General features: G+C 42.6%; 1 protein-coding gene across 1 annotated transcript in view; it reads right to left on the bottom strand.

The window, feature by feature from the left end:
* Nucleotides 1-22,162, bottom strand: part of LOC140494705 (transducin-like enhancer protein 1) — a 167,036-nt gene that overhangs the window by 19,813 nt on the left and 125,061 nt on the right. Inside the window, exons 10-16 of the mRNA XM_072594209.1 lie at nt 18,989-19,042; nt 16,518-16,676; nt 15,479-15,608; nt 13,710-13,885; nt 11,049-11,125; nt 8,428-8,677; nt 4,722-4,969 (exon numbers count right to left, since the gene is read on the bottom strand). Coding sequence (XP_072450310.1) covers nt 4,722-4,969; nt 8,428-8,677; nt 11,049-11,125; nt 13,710-13,885; nt 15,479-15,608; nt 16,518-16,676; nt 18,989-19,042 — 1,094 coding nt within the window. The remainder of the gene's footprint in view (nt 1-4,721; nt 4,970-8,427; nt 8,678-11,048; nt 11,126-13,709; nt 13,886-15,478; nt 15,609-16,517; nt 16,677-18,988; nt 19,043-22,162) is intronic.

Below are 22,162 nucleotides of genomic sequence, written 5' to 3'. Positions count from 1 at the left end.
GGTGCTGCTTGATAGCACTGTAATTGATACCTTCCATCACTTTACTGATGGCAAGGGTAGACTGGTGAACGATAATTGGCCAGGTTAGATTTGTGTACAGGAGATAACAGGCAATTTTCCGCATTGTCGGTAGATGGCGGTGTTGTAGCTGTACTGGAATGATTTGGTAAGAGGAGCGGCAAGTTCTGGAGCAAAAGTCTTCAGTACTATTGCCAAAATGTTGTCAGGGCCCATCACCTTTGCAGCATCCAGTGCCTCTGATCATTTTTGGTACCTCATGGGAATCAAATTGGCTGAAGACTGGTATCTGTAATGCTGTGGACCACAGGAGGAGGCTGAGATGCATCATCCAGTCAGCATCTCTGGCTCAAGATTGCTGTGAATGCTTCAGCCTTATCTTTTGCAGTTGGAGGTGATGGGCTCTTGCATTACTGAGACTTCTGGAAAATGCTGGCCTTTGCAATGATACCCATATTCCATTAATGAACAAAGAATAAAGTGGGAACTACTGCCTGTCAGATGCTAAGTGTGGCCACATGCCGCATGAATTGATGCACCTACAGGGACTGTGCATATTTTGTGCATCTGGGTTTGATTCGAACCCTGCTTCATCTTTGGGAAACAAGGGTCCACGCAGGCATCAATCAGAACACTATATAGCTTGCAGGAAAGGCAAAAGTATAATGGTGCGGCTAGGGTACGTGGGTGGAAGGAAAGAAAGATTGATTGTGTGAACATTGTGACATAACCCGATGACAAATTAATTGTGGTTTTGGCACTATGGCAACAGAATGTGTTTAACAGGAAATATAGTTGCGTGGATAAAAAGGTCATGTACAAGGACAGCAAATGTGTAATTTTGTTTGCCTCCAGTTGGACCCAGTGTTAAGACAAACACAACACATTATGGTTATTGCATGCAGAGATCTCGAAAAATCAAATTTATAAATCTACTCAGACCCCACTGCTTTTATAATAGCGACAGATTATCAATCTTCAAGAGATATTGAAAGGAGGAGAGACACAAACCACTTGGTGAAAGGAAATGAGCCAGAAAATATTGGTCTAGTCCAATTAGGACCAGCTGTTGTTCTAGTCATGCTGCATTAATGAATAAGAAGCAAAACATCTATTATTAAAACAAACAACTTCAATAAACAACTGTATAACAGAAGCACCAATCACTGTTGGCGCAATAACCCTTTTTTCTTAACAGAATGCTGATTATGTGCTTGAAAATTCACAATGTTCTTGCCTGACTTCTATGGAGAGAGGTAACTTTGCTGTGAAACTGGACAATGGATTTTACAGCTGATATCTCCACCCTCTGTGTATTTTAGAATTACCCACAAATGCTTTCTCCCCCAAACTGAGAAGGCTAAGGGGAAGGATTTGATAAAGACATACAAGATGATCAGAGGATTAGATAGGGTAGACAGTGAAAATCTTTTTCCTAGGATGACGACGTCAGCTTGTACGAGGGGGCATAACTACAATTTGAGGGGTGGTAGATTTAAGACAGATGTCAGAGGCAGGTTCTTTACTCAGAGAGCAGTAAGGGCGTGGAATGTCCCATCTGCCAATGTAGTTAACTCAGCCAGATTAGGGAGATTTAAACAATTCTTGGATAAACACATGGATGATGATGGGACAGTATAGGGGATGAGCTGAGAATAGTTCACATGTTGGCGCAACATCGAGGGCCGAAGGGCCTGTTCTGCGCTGTATCGTTCTATGTTCTAACTGAGAATTGCAAATCAAACACATTGATGTGACACAGCATGGAAGCTGAAGAAAGTTAGGAAATAAAAGATTAACCCAGTAGCATTGATGACAGGATGCTGAGCCCAAAAATTATTAGGCTGCACTGTGTAAGGGCAAGGCAAAGAGGAGGAGATCATCAGATCAACAAGAGGAATATAGCAATAAAGCCAGAAAATGGCAACTGGTGATTCAAGCTTTGACTCAGTGATTGGAAGAATACACCACTGACTGCCTGCATACCTTGCTTTTTACCGCCCTGCTCCCTGTGTCACTCAGCTTTCACTCCTGTTCCCATAAAGGTGCTTCACTTTCACTCTCTACCACAACCTCTTGTTCTCACTTAGGCAAGATTGAACACCACATGTGCACCCCGGCAGCAAAAACCTCAACTTGCATTACCACATGCACACACCACAGACAGAAGACAACAAACATTCAATGTGATGGTGGCTGTACAGCAAAAGATAGGGGCGCATGAACATAAACGGTAGGTGTATCACGCAGAGCAGTCACGGCGGGTTCAACTTCAACTAGGTCAGAAAAGAGACAGCAGTGCAGTGGATGCAACATTGAAAATTAAATCAGATGGGTGTATAATTCTCCTGTCTGAGCACTTTAATCTTCACTCACACACTACATTTATTTTTTATGCATGTGGATTATAAGCTTTTATATGGACAGACTGTGGTATAGCAAAAACCATGCAAACTTTAGACAGGTTAATAAAAAGACACAGAAGAAACAGTTGGGCGCAGACAATCCCAACAGGAGTCTTTAAAAGGTGAAAAGAGATTTCTCCAAAGGTCTGGAGAAGATTGAAGTCATAGTTACTGCAAGATTTTATTTTAGTAGACAATCTGACAATCAGTGATCAGCACAGCCTGCTTTCAAACAAAAACTGCAGATGCTGAAGATCTGAAATCAAAACGGAATTTGCTGGAGAAACTCAGCAGGTCTGGCAGCGTCCATGAAAAGAGAAATAGAGTCAATTTTGCATTATTCTGAACCTTCTTCAGAAGGGTCTGAAGACACATGCTGGCTGCCAGAAGCAAAGGTAGTGAAAGGGCGAGAAACCGTTTTAAGCCAAGGTGACACATTGAGCACCCTGTTCAATACTTTATATTGTCAGGCTCAGATATACTGCATTGACAGATTGCAGGGAGACCACAGCTCTTTCTATGTGTATAGTGAAGACCCCAGAACAGTACTTTCCAAGACCTTGCCACCTAGTGCTTCCTCCAAGTATTGCTCAATATGGTAGAGCTGTGTGTGTGTGTGTGTGTGTGTAGGACCTTCCCTCATCTATGCTTGAGCTGACTTCATGAAGACTTCATAAGGTCCACAGTGAAGACTCTCAGGGTAACTCTCTCCTGACTATACCACTGTGCCATCTTCTCTGCGGATTTATGCTGACAGTGGGACAGGACATGCCCAGGGAGGGTGACGGTGTTGTCTGGGGACATGGTCTGAAAGGTACAATTCCAGATTATTTCAGACTGACACTTGACTAGATGTTGCCAGGGTTGGAGGATTTGAGCTATGGGGAGAGGCTGAACAGGCTGGGGCTGTTTTCCCAGGAGTGTCAGAGGCTAAGGGGTGACCTTATAGAGATTTAAAAAATCATGAGGGGCATGGATAAGGTAAATAGACAAGGTCTTTTTCCTGGGGTTGGGGAGTCCAGAACTAGAGGGAATAATTTTAGGGTGAGAGGGGAAAGATATAAAAGAGATCTAAGGGGCAACCTTTTCACACAGAGGGTGGTACGTGTATGGAATGAGCTGCCAGAGGAAGCGGTGGAGGCTGGTACAATTGCAACATTTAAGAGGCATTTGGATGGGTATATGAATAGGAAGGGTTTAGAGGGATATGGGCCGGGTGCTGGCAGGTGGAACTAGATTGGGTTGGGATATCTGGTCGGTATGGATGAGTTGGACTGAAGGGTCTGCTTCTGTGCTGTACATCTCTATGACTCTCTAAATAATCTATGAAATAATTCTCCCAATTTTGTCACCAGCCCCTATACGTTTGTAAGGAAAATTTTGCAGGATCACCAGAGCTGAGTTGTCCATTGTCAATGGCAAGTAATGCATTCAGTTTTATTTCTTTTTTGAAAACTTTTTAGAGAGGTTTTCTACAACTAGCCATTTCAGAGGGCAATGAACCACTTTGCTGTGGGCTTACCTGCAGGCCAGACAAGGATGGCAGATTTTCTTTCCTAAAGGGCCTTAGTGAATCAGAAGCCTGGGAGGCATAGAATCCCTATGGTGCAGAAAGAGGCCATTTGACCCATCAAGTCTGCACTGACCCTCCAAAGAACATCCTACCCAGCCCCGCCCTCTATCTATCATTTAACAGGGCCAATCTATTGAACCTGAATATCTTTGGACTGTGAGAGGAAACTGCAGGACCCACTGGAAACCCACACAGACGTGATGAAAACATGCAAATACCACACAGACAGTCGCCTGAGGCTGGAAATGAAGCCATGTCCCTGGGGATGTGAGGCAGAAGTGCTAACCACTGAGCTGCCCAAAAAACCAGACGGGTTTTTACAGCAATTGAGTTCCATCGCCAGATTGAGTCACTAAATTCCAGATTTATTTTTAAATCTAAATTCTGCCACGTGAGATTTGAACCCAGGTCCCAAGAGCATTACCTAGGTTACTAGCCCAGTGACAATACCACTATGCCATCACCTCCATGTTATCACACAAGTGGACAGAGATCAATGAGAGTCCAGTTAACACAATGTCAAGGCAAAATGTGACCAAAGGAATAAACTTTCTTCTTAAAGTGGAGCATTTGAAGAGACATTTGATGAACCCTCCCTTGGGAAGTATAAAGGATCAATGTGTTAAGTCAACATTCACAACCCCAAGACAAGAAAATCCATTCCAAATCAAATCCTTCTTTCTTCTTTATCTCACTGCCTTAATTAGATCTTCAAACTAACTCACCGAATGAGTGTTTCATTATGCAGGTCCCAGACAAAAATACTTCCGTCGCTGCAGCAGGAGAAGCAGACTTTAGCATCAGGGCTAATAGCCAGTGCATAACAAGCAGGGGCCGACGAGGTCAATTCAGCTTTTATTCGCGGACTCGGAGCTGCGAGATCCCAGATGGAAATGGTGTTGGCTTCGCCACCCACAATCAGACTTCGGCCATCGGGGAAGAGCTTGCAGGTACGGATATAGTTTTCCCTGTTCTGGAGAAACAGATTACAGTTACACGTTAATCGAGGGCACAGCAGTACACTCAACTGCTACAAGATACTGGTCATTGATTCTCAGGATGTGAAGATTCGTGAAGGTTGGATGATGTTTGTTTATAATATCATAATCTGAAACTCTTTAAATGGCTCATTCTTTAAGCCGTGATAAAGCTGACTGCAAATCAATGCCTGTTCTTATTAACACTAAATCTTAGCTGGACTGCTTTGATTGACACGCTAACTACAGCAGCATTGGTTCATGCAGTTTTTCAGAACTCTTGATATTTCTCCATTTTGACATTGTGAAAGCCTGACTGAGTTTCAAAAGCTGTGTTGATCCCAGCAAGAAATCCTGAATTCACAATCTGATAGACAGCTGAGGTGTTTATTAAAGTATTAGCTATTTTAGTGTGGGGTATGAGTAGACATTAGATTGTCTTTATGAGAAATTAACAACTTGAGATCTTATAAAATTTGGATGGATTTCTCAAGTTAGAACATTTTCCCCATTGGCCAATGAATTCTTTTTCGAAGTTTATTTTATTTCACCTTTATATGGCTCATGGTGGATGCTGGGTGAGTCAGCACAAAAGGCACGAAGGACTGAGTGAGGGACATTGAAGAGACAAGGCTGCAAGAGGGGTTAAGGGGGTGTGGGAAGTGAGGGGGTATATCAGGTGTGAGAAGGCATAAAGTCAAAATCAATTGGGACAAAGCACCAGAGACATGAGGCAGGCCTCAAAACCAGCTCACTCAGCACTCATGCTATCCTAGCATCTGCTGCTGGGCTCACCCGATCCAAGCCAACGCCACGTACACCTTCCCTCAAAGCAAGAGTTTTGTGCTTTGGGGATCTTTTAACTGAGGCTGCTCTAGGGATTCAAGGAATCCTCCAAATGAGCAACTCACCTCAGGTGCCCAAATCTACCCCCACATCCTCCTGTTCGAAATGCTCCCAGAAGGGGCAATATTCAAGGATCTGGGGAGCTCGCCCGGTGTTCTGATCAATATTTCTCTATTAAACCATCACAAATAAAACAGATTATTATCATATTACTGGCTGTGCAGCTTTAGAAACATTGAAGACGGGAATGGGAGGAGGCCATTCAGAATTCCAGACTATTCGCCATTCAATAGGATCATGGCTGATGGTAGCTACCACATTTCCTACATTATAAAAGTGAACAGTTATAATTGACTGACTCGAATGGCCAAATGGCCTCTTTCCACACTGCAGGGATTCTACGATTCTAAAGTCTGGACTTACACTTGCCCTACTGCTCATGTGGCCTGTTTAAGTGCACACATTCCTTCACGTTCAACCTGCCAACCAGACTTTGGTCCTTTACCCATTCGTCTAGCTACACTCTCTGTGTCAAAGCTGACTGTGTTGTTGCTTAGCTCTGTGCCAGCAGCTCTGCAGAAAAGCGCAAGAGAAACGAACCTTTAGTTTATTATCCAGACCTCCTTCCTCTCCAGCACTGAACAGACTGCAGCACTGATCAAATCCAACGGCACAGCATTAAAATCCAGCTAGGCCTTGCTCAAAATGAAACATTTGGGAGGGATCACTTGCCAAAATAGTAAATACCTAAATAAACTGAACTGTGGAGCCAAGATTTGCTACTCTGATACTTAAGTGAGTAACAGACTGGGCTGGCTGCCAGAATTCAATGGCATTTATTAGGTGCTGTAATAGCTCCTGATAGTTTTTGGGTATAGGTGCAGGGAGCAAAGAGAAATCAGGCATGTTGTAATATCTTGTCGTGTTTTATTGCCCTCTTATGTTGAAGCAGTGAGAAGCAAACAACTTGCTCATATCGGATTTACCTCCAAGTCTTCAAGTAAGTGCCAGAAATTATTAGGCTTGCATGTAAAGCTATTTAACAAGGGTTAAAGCTCCCAGCTTCCCCTCCTTCTGTCCTGAGACAGTCGATGTCTATTCATGAGGTTTCAATCTGTGGGCTCGAGGGGATCCCAAGGATTTGCACGACCAGCCTGGCCTCATGTCAGATTACAAGACTGTTCGGAGACAAGGCTTAGCCCCTCTCGGTTTGAAAATTTAGCTTCTTGCTGCTAAACAGACTAAATTATTAAAAGGACAGCTCAAAGATCCGCTGCAGGAACCTGTATTGTACAGAGGGGGCATGTGGCTGGTCTGGATTTAGCATTTAGCACTGATTCAAACCTGTGTACAAGCATCAAGTAGAGGATCAGATTGAATAGGAAACCAGCCACACAGGGCTAAATGGCCTACTCCTACTATTAGCTTGTATCAAATATCCTGGACCTTGTCCACATGACTACTCTTCATATGATTCTGTGCAGTTAGTGCTAGGTAACAACGGCATTAGTGGGTCATTGCTAAGCCAAAGATTATTTTCACCGACACCCACAGTCTTACTCCACAAAAGGAGGAGTTCCTGGACGTTAATAAAGAGTAGGAAGCTTGGCTGGCTTTTCTGGTCCTGGCATCACTTGGATGAAAAACTGGAGGCGGACTGATATCTGGTGAAAGTGAGATGTTGCGGGAACACAAAGGATGGAAGATGATAAAAGGATACCTGTCGGATAAGTCTCCGAATTTGTGACGCCGATATCAAGAAGTGCTCAGTGGAACTTTCCAAGAGCAAAGATCCCTGCATACTGAATCAAAACAAAAATAGCAAGCACTGGAGAAACTCGACAGGTTTGGCAGAGAGAGAAAGAGATTTAATGTTGCAAGTCCAAAACAACTCTTCTTTCAAGTGCAGAAGTGCCCAAACCTTCTGGTTTTTTAATGTCAGGATCTCCAGCATCCTCAGAATTTCAGTCTCAGCCTGAAAACACCCAACTTAACACTGATCTTCACTGCCAATTGTTTGCATTCCCTAACCTCACCAAATACACCCGCTCACAATCCTCTCTCCCCATAGCCCGCTTCAGTGAGAGAAGGGAGCACAGGGAAATGCTCCAACCCAAGTCAACTCCTTCATTTAATTACAAACAAAAACAGAAATTGTTGGAGAAGCTCAGCAGTTCTGGCAGCCTGGGTCGTGAGAAGGCAGAGCTAATGTTTCTTCAGAACCTTTGTTTTCTTCCTTACGTTAATTATTGCCCACGTTCACAGACGGGCTCATTGTGACAGTGTAGATAATCGCAATACAAATCAGTTATCACCACTTAAAATTGAATGCAACCTGTTCAAGGTCATAAAAATACACATATGCAAAGCCAACCCTGGTTTATGTGGAGTTTGCAAGCTGCCATTGAGCAGGAATGCAGTATAAACAAGTTTTGAAAACTCTATTGGGATATCCTGTATAAATAACCTGAATAAACCTGCCTCTGCATGAATAATGTTTATATGCATAAGGACACAGCTATATCCCTGCACTTTTCCTTCGATCCGAGACGGTATGTGACCCTTAGCAAGGTTTAAAAGAGAAAGATAAATAAGGATACTGTTTTACCAGACAATCCAGCTGTGAGACTGGGCTTCTGTTTCCTGGCTGACTGATATCCCACACTTTGACGCAGCCTTTTCCCCCAGTGTACACGTGCTTTGTGAAGTTACTGACGGCCACTGCACACACCACCTCTCCGTGGGGAAGGTTGTTGATCTGTCGTGCGTGCCGCGGGATGCCTGGGCCTGTGAGAGCATCGGTCGGGAAAGCGACAGGCTGCATCTGTCTGTCTGCTCCAACATGGAATGAGTAGGCACTGTTAACAAGATGGGGAAAAGCAATTAACACTAATGCAAAACAACAATGTTTGACACCAGGAAATAGTCATTCAACCCAATGAACCTTCAGACCAAACTAGCCTGCATTTACCCATTTTCATGCCCTCCACCAAACTTCCATAATTCTTTCTTTCTCCAGAAAGAGATCTCATTAATTCTTGTCATGTTGTTGACAGTGAAAATCAAAACTTTTAAGTAAGTTTAAACAAGACAGTTTGAGTAATGATTGTGGCAAAAGCAGAGTGTTAACTCATCGCTATAAAACCTAAGTTGAGAGACATCTGGAGAATTGTGCTCAGACTAGGTACCACAGCCTTGGAGTTCAAAACTGGAGTACCAGAACGTCACAAGGAGATAAGAGGCATGGGGAGATTACACAATGCTATATGTCCGGAACTTAGATCAATAAGGGCTGGGTTGATCTAAGTTTTCAATAAAACAATCAGTTATAGGTGCGACAGTACGCCATTTGGCCCATCAAGTTCTCTTCTGACATTTAATGAGATTATGGCTGATCTGAAAACCCCCAACTCCACTTTCCTGTCCATTTCCCATAATCCTCTATTCCATTATGGACTAAAAACCTGTCTAAGCTTTGTTATCTCAATGACTTCATCTCCCAACAGCCCTCTACGGTGAATAGCTCCACAGATTCATTACCACCAGAGAGAAGAAATTCCTCTTCAGCTCTCTTAAATGCGCGACCACTTATTCTGAGATTATGTGTAGGACAGGTAGAGACTAATGATGTTTGCTGTTTGCGGGGGCAGCCCTGTTTAGAAGTTGGAGCCAGGTGTTACAGAAGTAAAGTTCAGGAACACGCCTACATGCAAAAGGGTGGGAGAGTTTGGCACAGTTTTCCACAAACAGCAACTGATTCAATACCAATCGTTGCTTACAATCAAAGGACGATAGATTACTCCATTAAGAAGTGGGGGCAATAGGTTAGTTGTAACTTGTTCTGTTACAGATGAACCATGAACTCAGGGATCAAAAGATTTGGGGAATGGGCAAAAGAGTGGAAAGTTTATGAGCCATGAGCAGGCTTGACAGGCTGTATGGCCTTTTCCTGCTCATTGTTCATCTCATTAAAATGGTGGAATAGGCGTGAGGCGTTAAATACCCTCTTCCTGTCCACATTTCACAGTAATTACCCTTCTGCAATTCATGCAAAATTGGTTAAGCTGCAATTTCACCTTCCCAGTTAAACGTTTAGAAGACTGAGGTCATTGGCCAAGAAAATAAATCAATAATGTCAATGAGGATTGAGACTCATTACTGACCCCGCTTCCTTATTCACACAAAGAAGACACCTCAAGAATCTTTGGCTATTACCTTTGGCTCTCGGTAAAAACCATTGCAACTGATTGCATTTCTCTCCCTTGGGTCACAGTTGAATCAGAATGCTCGAAATGTCGCTGTTCTACTAAAAGCTTGGCATGAACTTGCAACCACAAAATCACTCCATCTCCATTATCCTCCACCAATGCCCTAAGCCCATCTGCTGCCAAAACTATTGTTGTTGACCCTAACCCTAACCATTACCTCCAAACCAGTCAATCATATGCTGACCTCTAACCTCCACTGTGAGCCATAGCGCAGCTGTAACCCTGTTTCACCAGCTGAATCCTATCCTGCAATGTCATGCTCTTCAAACATTTCTGATAAACCCCACATCAGCACTCCTGAACCTCTGACTCTCCGACACTTGGCTCTCAATACTCAATACTGCCAACTTAAAATTCTCTTTCCTCGTATTTCTTGTCCTTCTCCCTTTCCAATGGCATCCCTTCACCCCCATTGCCAATTCTGGCATCTTCACAGTAACAAAATTTGCTTGTAATATTGTACCATTTTGAAACAGCAATTTGCATAATGTTCGTTTGTAACTGCCGTACACGATATAAACTATCAGTAGATGAAACTGTAAGAACCAGCAGCAGCAACAATGTAATTGTGGGAATAAACAGCCATTGTTACATTCTGACCTCTGTCTCACTGTTTCTAACTCACATTAGAGCAAGAACTTTACCAGGCATGACTTCCAATATCTAAGGCACAATCTGTGAAACCGTCTAGCTACATGCTGTCCAAACTTCAGGCTCTTAAACTGGTTCTTCTCAAAATCCCCTTTACTGTGGCAAGGGCATAATGCAATACACAGTCAAACTGGGCTAACAGAGTTGCAATACTGGTGGAACAGATTCAAGGAATTCAATGATTCATAGACATATCTATCATTATATGCAAAGCAAGCCCATCCTTCAGTCACAGCTCCTGAAAGCTACATGTCAGTGAAAAAGCAAACAATCTCCGGCTGGATTCCACGCTCATTCTCACGATACTTACGGTTTTCCTGCAGTCGCTGCGGACAGGCTCCCAGGGAGTCCAGGACCTCGTTTGTGAGAGTGAGGCTCAAATCCAGCCTACACACATCAAAAAAAAAGACACCAGTGTTAAGTCAAGAGAGAACAGGACGCTTTAAATTAGAAAACAGAAACCAGCTTATTCCTGCTTTTAAAAGTAAAATGGCTGAAATGTTTCACTGAAATAAACACTTATTGTACTTCTGGTTTGCGTGTGAGCCATAACCTCAGGAGTGGTTGACTAACAATTATTTCTTTCTCCATTACATATCAATACCAATTATTTATGCGCAAAATATCATTTGGTGCTTAACTTTCTCTTCCCCCTTCCTTCTAGTGGCCTCTCGGCAGCTTTTCATCTTGTATTTAAGCTTATTCAATTCTCATTCTCATTACCCAACATGCAACAGGTTGTGTCTCCTTCCCTTGTACTTGCTGACTGAAATTGGCTCCCAACAGCTTTATTTGAAAACTCTTGATCCTGGCTTACAAATCCATCAACTCGCCCCATCACTGTAACCTTTTCCAATCCTACATTCCCTCAGTGATTTCCAAGCCCCTTTGTTTCTGGCCTCTTCCGATTTTAACTGCTCCTCCGGTGCCTTTAGATCCCAAGCTCTGGAAATCCAAATCCCTCTACTCCCCAAAATTTCTCCACTCCACTCTCTCCTTGAAACCTCTCACTTTGTCCAACGTTATTATTCCCCATCCTAATATCTCAGACAGTCAGAGTCATACGGCATGGAAACAGACCCTTCGATCAAAGCAGTCCATGCTGACCATGTTCCCAAGCTAGTCTCATCTGCCTGTGCTTGGTCCATACCCCTCTAAACTGTCCCTATTCATGAACTTAGCCAAATGTCTTTTAAACATTGTAACCATACCCGCATCCACAATTTCATTTGGAAATTCATTCAATGCATGAACCACTCTGTGTAAACACATTGCCCCCGTGTCTTTTTAAATCTTTATTCTTTCACCTTAAAGACCCCTAGTCTTGAAATACCCCAGCCTTGGGAAAAGACACCTGTCATTCACCTTATCTATACCCCTCATGAGTTACTTATTCCTTTATAAGGTCAACCCTTTAACCTCCTACACTAGAGTGAAAAAATGTCCCAGCCTATTTTTACAACTCACACCCTCCATTCCTGGCAACATCCTGGTAAATCCTTTCTGAACCCTCTCCAATTTAATAATATCCTTCCTAACAACAAGGTGGTCAGAATACCAAGGTCCTGTACAATCTCAACATAACATCCCAACTCCTATATTCAAAGACATAGAAATTGCTGAAAAAGCTCAGCAGGTCTGGCAGCACCTGTGGAGAGAATTCAGGGTTAACGCTTCAGGTCCAGTGACCCTTCCCGACCCAACATGTGAACTCTGATTTCTCTCCACAGATGCTGGCAGACCTGATGAGCTTCTTCAGCAGTTTCTAATTTTGCCTCTGATTTACAGCACCCGCAGTTCTTTCAGTTCCTGCACTCAAAGGTCTGAGGAAGTTCCTTACATGGCTCCATGTTAAATTTTGATTGCTAATAACTCTCCTGAAGTGACCTGAGGTTTTATGATGCCAAAGATGCTAGATAATTGCGGATTGAGTCCTCATTTACCAATAGAACGACTGTCCTAAAATTTGCTTGTGTCACTTAAACCAGTAAAAGCACACAACTGCTCACAGGTTAGCGTGACTCAATTGTCTTTGAGTACGTAGCTCAGTTGAAGCCATGGCTATTAAATACTGGGGGCCAATTTCAAAACCATCTGTGTCTGAACCTGAAAACAAGATTGTATTAATTATCAGGGTTTGCAAATCAACACTTACTGCCAACCCCATGTCCATGCATTTTGATCCATATTTAAAAGGAAATGAAACATATACTGAGTTCTCCTGCATTGAGGAAGCTACCTAGCAGTTTAAAATCATCACTTAGCAAACCATTTCAGGTACAGATACAGAAGATTGATCCCAATTATGACAAATGAGTAATCAATTTCTACACATCAAAAATGCTAATCAAGGTCTTTCCTGAAAAATGCTGGTCCTTCAGTGTCATTGGTCCCAAGTGATGGAAGGCCTATAGAATAAAACCAGTTTAAATATGAACTTCATGAGCAATCTAACTCCAGGAGCTTCGGTAAGGCAGGAGGAGGCAATGATCCCTTTAAAACAGGAAGGGCCAAGCTTTTTAGTGTTTGTCAGCCATAAAATGAGGATGTCAGCAACCTCAAGAGGTAATGAAGGCTATTTAAAGACAAGCCCCCATTAATTTGCATTCCTCAATGTCTGCTAAGACAAACAGATCTTGGGTTTTCAAATTTAAGGCCTGCATTAAATCTCCGGGTCCACATATTCCAAAGATATGCCAGTGAACAAGTAGTAAAAGCAACATTAGGTTCAGCCCTAGTTGCAGGTCTTGGACAGGACAGTCCTGGGGATATCTGACATGGACACTGATGCACAAAATGGGGAGTTAAAACGCCAAGCGAAAATATTCTTTGCTCAACAGACACAAAGTCCCGCACCAGGAAGAAAATGGGATATTAATCTCCCTTCCTGCTAGTAGCATTGATAACACACAATGCATTTCAAGGATTTTTAAGAACAGTCTGGAGAATACAATACAAGAGCACAGCTTACCACAGAGGAGCGTCCAAATGTGGAGGCCGAGGCTCCACCATTGAGTTGAGGGGAAGCGAAGTGTAAACCCGCGTATGCATTGGCACCAGCAATCCCCCCATTGACTGCAGTGTGGACCATTCCGAATGGAACAGGGAAAGCACCCTGTACAGACAGAGGTGTTTTTAACCCCAATGCTAAAGGAAAGAAAAGTGCAAAATTTAAGTTTTATATATTTTAAGTTTTATACTGTTACCTCACACAAGCACAAAACATGAACCAAGCGTCATTCCTTCACTATTACTGGATCAAAGTGCAGGACTCCCCCTTTCACACAAGCACTGCAGGTGTCTCTACACCTAATGGACCATTGCAGTTCAAGAAAACTACTTGCCATTGCCTCTTCAAGGGCAATAAGGGATGGGCAGTAAATGCTGGTCCATCAGCGAGCCTTTGATTTGTTTCAGAACATTAATAACTCAAAAAGCAAATCACAAGAATGTGGTATTATAGGATGATTAAAACAAAAACAATGATCTATTCTCTGCAAATCCAATTCAGTTTAAATGGTTAACCTTTAAGAACACAAGAAGTGGTAGCAGGAGCAGGGTGATATGGTCACACTGAGCCTGCTTTACCTGCCATCAATATCAACCTGGCTGCTCTTCACTTTGCAACCTGATTCCCCCCACCCACAGGAGAGTCATTGGAGAGCGGTTTGTAAAAACGCAGTTTCACCCACCCACCATGAGAATTACACAGTAGGAGGAAGTGACTCCACAAAGTGAGAATAACATTTACCACAGAGTTGATGTTTCCAAACAGCAGAAGAGTGAGATTAATTGGGAATCTCTTACAAAAGCCAGCACCGGTATAACTGACTGAATAGTTCTATTATGCAGCCTTTACAAGTACCTGGTTCAAGGGGACTCAGTGAACCTGAGGGGGGGAGAACTCTCTTTTTGTAAATGGATCTTATGGAAAGCTTTGCAAAACAACCATGTCAGGTGATTCAGATTCACTTCACTTGGCTCCCAATTCTCACCAGGTGGAAACATGACTGATAAGGCAAACGTGGTAATGGGTTTCCAAAAGGGGCCAACAACAATGGCTCCTCTACATTGCCAATGGGCATAAACCACCCAAGAGACAGACTGGCTGCCCATAGCAACAGCCCCTTTAAGATGTCCAGAGATCTGAAAAGAGACCATGCAGTTCACCAAACAAGTCCTGTGCAGCAAAGGAATGTTAGAGGGAACACAGAACATGGGCAATGGTGTGTTACTGAGTGACTGGGTTTTACCTTTTCCTGATATGGTAACACTTCTATTATCCCTAACTTAACACTACGGGCAATTTAGCATGGCCAATTCACCTAACCTGCACATTTTTGGACTGTGGGAGGAAACCGGAGCACCCGGAGGAAACCCACACAGACATGGGGAGAATGTGCAAACTCCATACAGTCAGTTGCCTGAGGTGGGGATTGAACCCAGGTCGCTGGCGCTGTGAGGCAGCAGTGCTAACCACTGCGCCACCGTGCCACGAAAGCATGTCTTTTAAAGGTACCCTGACACTGACTGTGAGACTTAACGCAATATTGAGAGGGGGCGGAGGTCTAGATGGATGCACCCTGACCTCCAACTCTGACAGCAGTTACAAGGAACTCAGGGTTTTTCAAATGCAATTGGAAGCGCTTAAATTGCACACCTTTAATTCAAAGAAAGGTCTTTGTAGCTACAGGCTTTTTATTGAAAATCTAACATCTTCAGCAAATAACAAGGAGTTACCTAAAGGATCAGCCCCAGTTTTGCTCGAGGCTGAGCAGAGTTGTGATGTCCCACTCGTGCCTGGGGTTGCAGAATCCCCCCGCGATGATGGTATATTCGACTTCAGACTAGGTGTACTGGATTTCTCATTCTGGAAACAGGAACACAAATAGCAGCTTAGGATGGCTTGTAAACTGAACCCAGGACTTATTTCACACCAATCATGACAACAGCAGATTACAAAGTACTTCACGTCAAGGCTTTTTCTCATAGGCTTCTTTTTAGCTACACACAGTGGGGAAGGAGCGATGCATTCTGCTCCCGGTGCTGTTGCCGTTAAGACTCAGCAATCAGAGAACGATGGGTTAATGAAACAAAGAACTGCACATGCTGGAGACCTGAAACAAAAACAGAAAGTGTTGGGAGAAATTCAGTAGGACTGGCTGCATCTGCAGGAAGAAACCAGAGTCCACATTTTGAGTCCAGTGACTCTTTATCAGAACCATGACTTGAAGCATTCAGTCTGCTTTCATCCAACAGATGCAGCCAGACCCGCTGGGTTTCTCTAGAAAATGAGGAGATATGGATTTGAGCAACTAAGAGTGAGAGAGAGTATGGGCAGGAGGTTGCGCGGAAGAGCCGGGGTGGGGGGGGGGGGGAGGAGGAAGCAATGAAAAGCAAAAGAAAGAGACCGCGATAGATAGAGAGAGAAAGAGATTGATACAGAGATAGAGAGAGAGAGAGAGAGAGAGAAAGCAATAAATAGAGAGAGAGTGATAGAGAAAGACAGAAATAGAGATAGAGATAGAGAGACATGTAAATAGATAAATAGAGAAATGAAAGAGAGAGATAAATAGATAGATAGATAAGTAGAGATAAGAGAGAGATAAATAGAGTGAGAGAAAGAGAGAGAGAGACAGAACCAGAGAGCATCATGACTTATTTGAGATTACACCGCGAACTGAATCACACTTCAGATGAAACTTGAACCAATCAAATTCAGCCACGGTGGACATGTGAGCAAATGAAGAGAATTAAGAAAAAGGGAAGAAGTGCTTACCACGGCTGGGTCTTTACTCTTTAGTGGTGGAGGAGGAGTGCTACTAGTGGAAACTAAAGAGCTGGGACTATTCACTTGGTTCTTCCTCCTCACATGCAGTTTGTCTAATCCATTTTCATGTGTTGCTTGAGAAGGACTGCTGTGAGGTGATGAAGGTTCCTAAAATAGGCAACACTGCATTGTTAATCGACAGCAGGAGACAACGACATCTGATGTGAAAACAAATACTTGCACCCTTCAGTCTGGACAGATTGGGATGACCTGAATTGAGTCATTGGACAGAGTACTACAATGGACAACAATGCATGTTGACTTTGTGGGGAGGGTGCAACAGTGTGAAAGGGGAAGGAAGGAGGGACAGACATAGATAGAGACAGCGACTCTTAATGAAAAGTTTCTGTTTAACAATTCTGGACAAGGAGGGATGCAGCTGTACTGTAGACACTTGAAATGCAAATTGTCTCTCGTCATCAATCCACATCATTGTTTGGAGAGGTAAAGGAATAGATAGAACCACATCCCACCATTAGATAGTGTCTTCTACCAAGGAAGGCCGATACAGGAAAATAGAGGGCTCTCTCACTTCTGATGACAAAATAACCGAGACTTCCCAGGATTCATAGGAGTGTGTCAGGGTCATGGTGCAGAGCTGCTGTTTAGGAACAAAAGGGCAAGGGAAGAGGAAGAATGTGTTGAACTGAAATTGATTGAATTGACAATAAGTCAGGACATGACAGTAGAATAGGATTGGAGTATAGCAGATCAGGGAGCAGCATTTGGAACAGACCAGGTCTGGTTTTGAGTGACAAGTGGGGCTGCCTGCATGATTGTGACGTTGCTCAGAATTGCACTGGAAAGGGATGCAATTGGTTGCACAACAGAAGTAGACAGCATCACTACAGTTCAAACTGACATTAGGCTTTTAATAAACACATTTCCTAAAGGCATGAGATAACTTGGGTTCGAGGATTTTTGTTTTTAGTAAAAGCATCAAAGCTTTCTCATTTATTCGATAAATCATACTTTACCCTGTGCTGTTAGTTGGACAACGTCAGAAGTCACACGACACCAGGTTATAGTCCAACAGGTTTATTTAAAATCAGAAACTCTCAGAGCGCTGCTTCTTCATCAGGTGACACTGCTCATCAGCACTCCAAAAACTTGTGATTTTAAATAAACCTGTTGGACTATAACCCAGTGTCAAGTGACTTCTGACTTTGTCCACCCCAGTCCACGCTGGCACCTCCACAGAGACATAGAGATGTACAGCATGGAAACAGACCCTTCGGTCCAACCCGTCCATGCCGACCAGATATCCCAACCCAATCTAGTCCATTTTCCCGAACTTGGCCCATATCCCTCCAAACCCTTCCTATTCATATACCCATATAGATGCCTTTTAAATGCTGCAATTGTACCAGCCTCCAACATTCCTCTGTCAGCTCATCCCATACACACACCACCCTATGCATGAAAAGTTGCCCCTTAGGTCTCTTTTATATCTTTCCCTCTCACCTTAAACCTATGCCCTCTAGTTCTGGATTCTCCCACACCAGGGAAAAGACTTTGTCTATTTATCCTATCCGTGCCCCTCATGATTTTGTAAATCTCTATAAGGTCACCCCTCAGCCTCCGACGCTCTAGGGAAGACAGCCCCAGCTTGTTCAGCCTCTCTCTATAGCTCAAATCCTCCAACTCTGGCAACATCCTTGTAAATCTTTTCTGAACCCTTTCAAGTTTCACAACATCCTTCGATAGGAAGGAGACCAGAATTACATGCAATATCCCAAAAACTAATGTCCTGTACAGCTGCAACATGACCTTCCAACTCCTGTACTCAATACTCTGACCCATAAAGGAAAGCATACCAAACACCTTCTTCACGATCCTATCTACCTGAGATTCCATTTTCAAAGAACTATGAACCTGCACTGCAAGGTCTCTTTGTTCAGCAACACTCCCTAGGACCTTACCATTAAGTGTATAAGTCTTGCTAAGATTTGCTTTTCCAAAATACGGCACCTCGCATTTATCTAAATTAAACTCCAGCTGCCACTCCTCAGCCCATTGGCCCATCTGATCAAGACCCCATTGTAATCTGAGGTAATTTTCTTTGCTGTCCACGACACCTCCAATTTTGATGTCATCTGCAAACTTACTAACTATAACTCCTAAGTTTACATCCAAATCATTTGTATATGTAGTTAGAGACTGAAAAGGAAAAATGCAGTCAAAATTAATCAGAGAAAGTATTTTTAATGATTTGAGATTGTTCCTGTTGGTAGATTTGCTTCATTGCTCATAGTTGGTCTAATTTGTTGCCATTTTATGAATACCCAAGTTGAACAAACTGCAGCTCCAGAACATAAGCATTTTCATATTTATACAAAAGCATCAAAAAGGAAAGCAAAATGGATTGCCATAAAGCTCTTAAAATGTTAAAACCCTGGTCTTGCAAACATTTAACTGACCTCGTTAGAAACATCAACCACAAGATTATCATCACTCTTGTCTTCATCACTGTCCTGTTAACAAGGGGGAAAGAAAAACATTACAACTCTTTTACTGGAGGTACTTGGTTGATGTTCTTGTTATTTCTATCCTGTAGCAATCGATTAAATGTCAATACATTGTCCAATACAAGACAGATCAACAAGTGACCTCAGTCATCACCAACAATTAGTGTCATGGTTGCATTTAAATCAAGTACAAGTGTGATGTTATCCATTAGGGCAGAAGAATAAAAGACAACCTATCTAAATGGAGATAAATCTCAAAATGCTTCAGTGCAGAGGGATCTGGGTGTCCTTGTGCATGAATTGCCAAAAGCTCATATGCAGGTACAGCAGGTCATATGGGCAAATGGAATTTTAACATTTATTGTTAAAGGAAAGGAGTATAAAAATTGGGAAGTGTTGCTGCAATGGGAAAAGATATTGGTGAGGCCATGTACAATTTTGGTTCTATTACTCAAGGAAGCATGCAATGTCATCCGATGCAGTTCGGAGAACATTCATGAGATTAATTCCAGGAATGAAGAGTTTGTTTTATGAAGACAGATTGAGCAGTTTAAACCTATAACTGCTAGACTTCAGAAGAATGAGAGATTGAGCTAATGTACATATGATGCTAAAGGGGATTGATAAAGTAGATGCAGAGCAGGTGTTTCTCCTTGTACAGCAAGCTAGAACAAGAGATCAGAATTTCAGCTGGGAAGCTGTAGCAGCTTTAAGGCAGAGATGAGGAGGAATCACTCCTCTCAGAAGAATTGTGAACCTATGGAATTCACTCTTCCAGAGTGCAGAAAATGCTGGGACACTTAAATTTAGAGAGGAGAGAGAAAGATTTATAATTAGTAACAGGTTAACGGGTCATCTGGAGCAGGTAGGAAAATGGAGTTCAGCCCAGATAATATGAACGTTGATTCTATTAAATGTAAAAGCAGATTCAATGTGCTGAATTGCCTACTTGTATTCCTAGTTCCTATGTTGTTAAGTAGAACATTAAAGTCTTCAGTTGAAGCCCTGAAACGAGTTCCTTCTGTATCTGATCAAAGGAAGAGCATACTCTGCAAGAAACATAGGAACAGGAGGAGGCCACTCATCCCACTAAATCTACTCCATCATTTAATATGACATTGGCAGCTCAGAAACTTCATTACCTTTTACCCCTGCAACTCCCACATCCCTTCACACTACTGATTATCAAAAACTTAACAACTTCAACTTGAACATACTCAGAAACACCACTTCCACAGCCCTCGAAGGTAGACAATTCCAAAGGTTGACTACCCTCTGAGTAAAGAAGAAATTGCTTCACATCTCAGTTCTAAAAGGCATCTCCTTTATTTTTAAACTGTCTGCCCTGGTTCTAGACTCCCCAGCCATTTTGGTCATCGAGTTATTCAAGCTTTAGAACTCACACCCAGGAAGTACAAGGTTTGCACTGAGCTGTGATAATCCCTGAAGCTCACTGAACACAGGCTTCACTTAGCAAGTCTGTCCACTTAGATTCAACGATTCATAGAGATGTACAGAAAGGAAACAGACCCTTCAGTCCAACTTGGCCATACTGACCAGATATCCCAACCCAATCTAGTCCCACCTGCCAGCACCCAGCCCATACCCCTCCAAACCCTTCCTATTCATATACCCAGTCAGATGCCTTTTAAATGCTGCAATTGTACCAGCCTCCACCACTTCCTCTGGTTGCATTTTCCATGCACATACCACCCTCTGCATGAAAACATTGCCCCTTAGGTTTCTTTCATATATTTCCCCTCTCACCAAGGGCATTTGATATGTGAAAATATTTCACAAAGGCAACGGAAACCATTCACTCAAGACTATCGTGTGAATTTACACTGTATGAAATGGAAAAAGGAGGGAGAACATTTAGTAGACGCTAATGTCGAGTGTAGTATTGTGATCATGTATGGAATAACTTTTATAAAAAGCTGACCGTTAGAAAAGGAAAGGGAGAGAATAAACACTTATTAATTAAGTGTGGACGTCCCAACTATTCGGACAGACATCTGAACAGCCAGAAAGAATACGTAGCTAACACTAAGCACCCAAAGAAACGGAATGAGTAGCGACTAGATTCAATCTAAGTAATCATCATTGCAATGTCAAAGGTGAAAATAAAACAACTTTTTAAAAATTTCTAGTCTATTAGTTGTGATGCTGAGATGCCTCAGCAGCTGTAAATGGTTTCGAAATATCCAGTGGCTGCATGTGAAGGGCTCAATATAAAATAAAAGTCTTCCTTTCCGGTTCTCAACTTCCCTTTATCTTAGTCACAGAAAACCACTCCCTGTAGCACCAGTGCTCATTTAGTCTTCCACGCACACCGACCACACACAAAGCTTCTTCGAGTGATCCGGCCAATATTGAGCCAGACTGTAGACAACTTGATTTTTTTTTCATTCTAGCTCCACTGTCACTTCAGGTCGGAGTGCCTGAACTCGTTTCTCTCTGCTCTCTGTTGTAACGCACCAGGCTGGGCTGCATTCAAGAACAATTTCTTGAAGACCAAGGGGCACAAAACCACATTGTGTTTTTCCTTTTTAAATTTAAAGATAGCGGTCGGGAGGGGTTGTCTTAATTATTGTGGCTGAACTGCAAAACATACAATAAAATCTACACACACTTGAATATCAAAGGAATATTCAAGAATAGAACAGAATAGGAATAGAATTAGAACAGAAAACTAAAATTGGAGACACAAAATCCAATAACAGATTTGCCACTTTAACTCAATGCTGCAGTGAAGTATTCTGCAAATGAAGATGCATGGATAGTGACAAAGATCAGGTAGTTTAGTCATGATGAAAGTAATATCCATGGCTGGACTTACTGCAGTAGAGAAGTAACTAAGGGGAGGCTGGAATACATGTGTATAAAAAAAAGTGAAGGATTTGTGAGAGTAATTGGTAAGAAAATATCTCCAGTCAATTCGTAATGAGGGTTCTAACTCAGGATTAGCAATATCAAAGTGGTGAGGATTTGATAAACAGGAAAGGCCAGGTAAAAAGACATCTAAATGGCTTCTTGAGAAATGGCTCTTTTCAAAACAAAACTCAACCCATCAGTAACTATCGCTGTTGGGAAGAAATGGAGCAAACACTTCATGACAGCAGAAAT

This window comes from Chiloscyllium punctatum, chromosome 24 (assembly GCF_047496795.1).
Source record: "Chiloscyllium punctatum isolate Juve2018m chromosome 24, sChiPun1.3, whole genome shotgun sequence".
NCBI lineage: Eukaryota > Metazoa > Chordata > Chondrichthyes > Orectolobiformes > Hemiscylliidae > Chiloscyllium > Chiloscyllium punctatum.
This window is presented reverse-complemented; position numbering and strand designations above follow the sequence as displayed.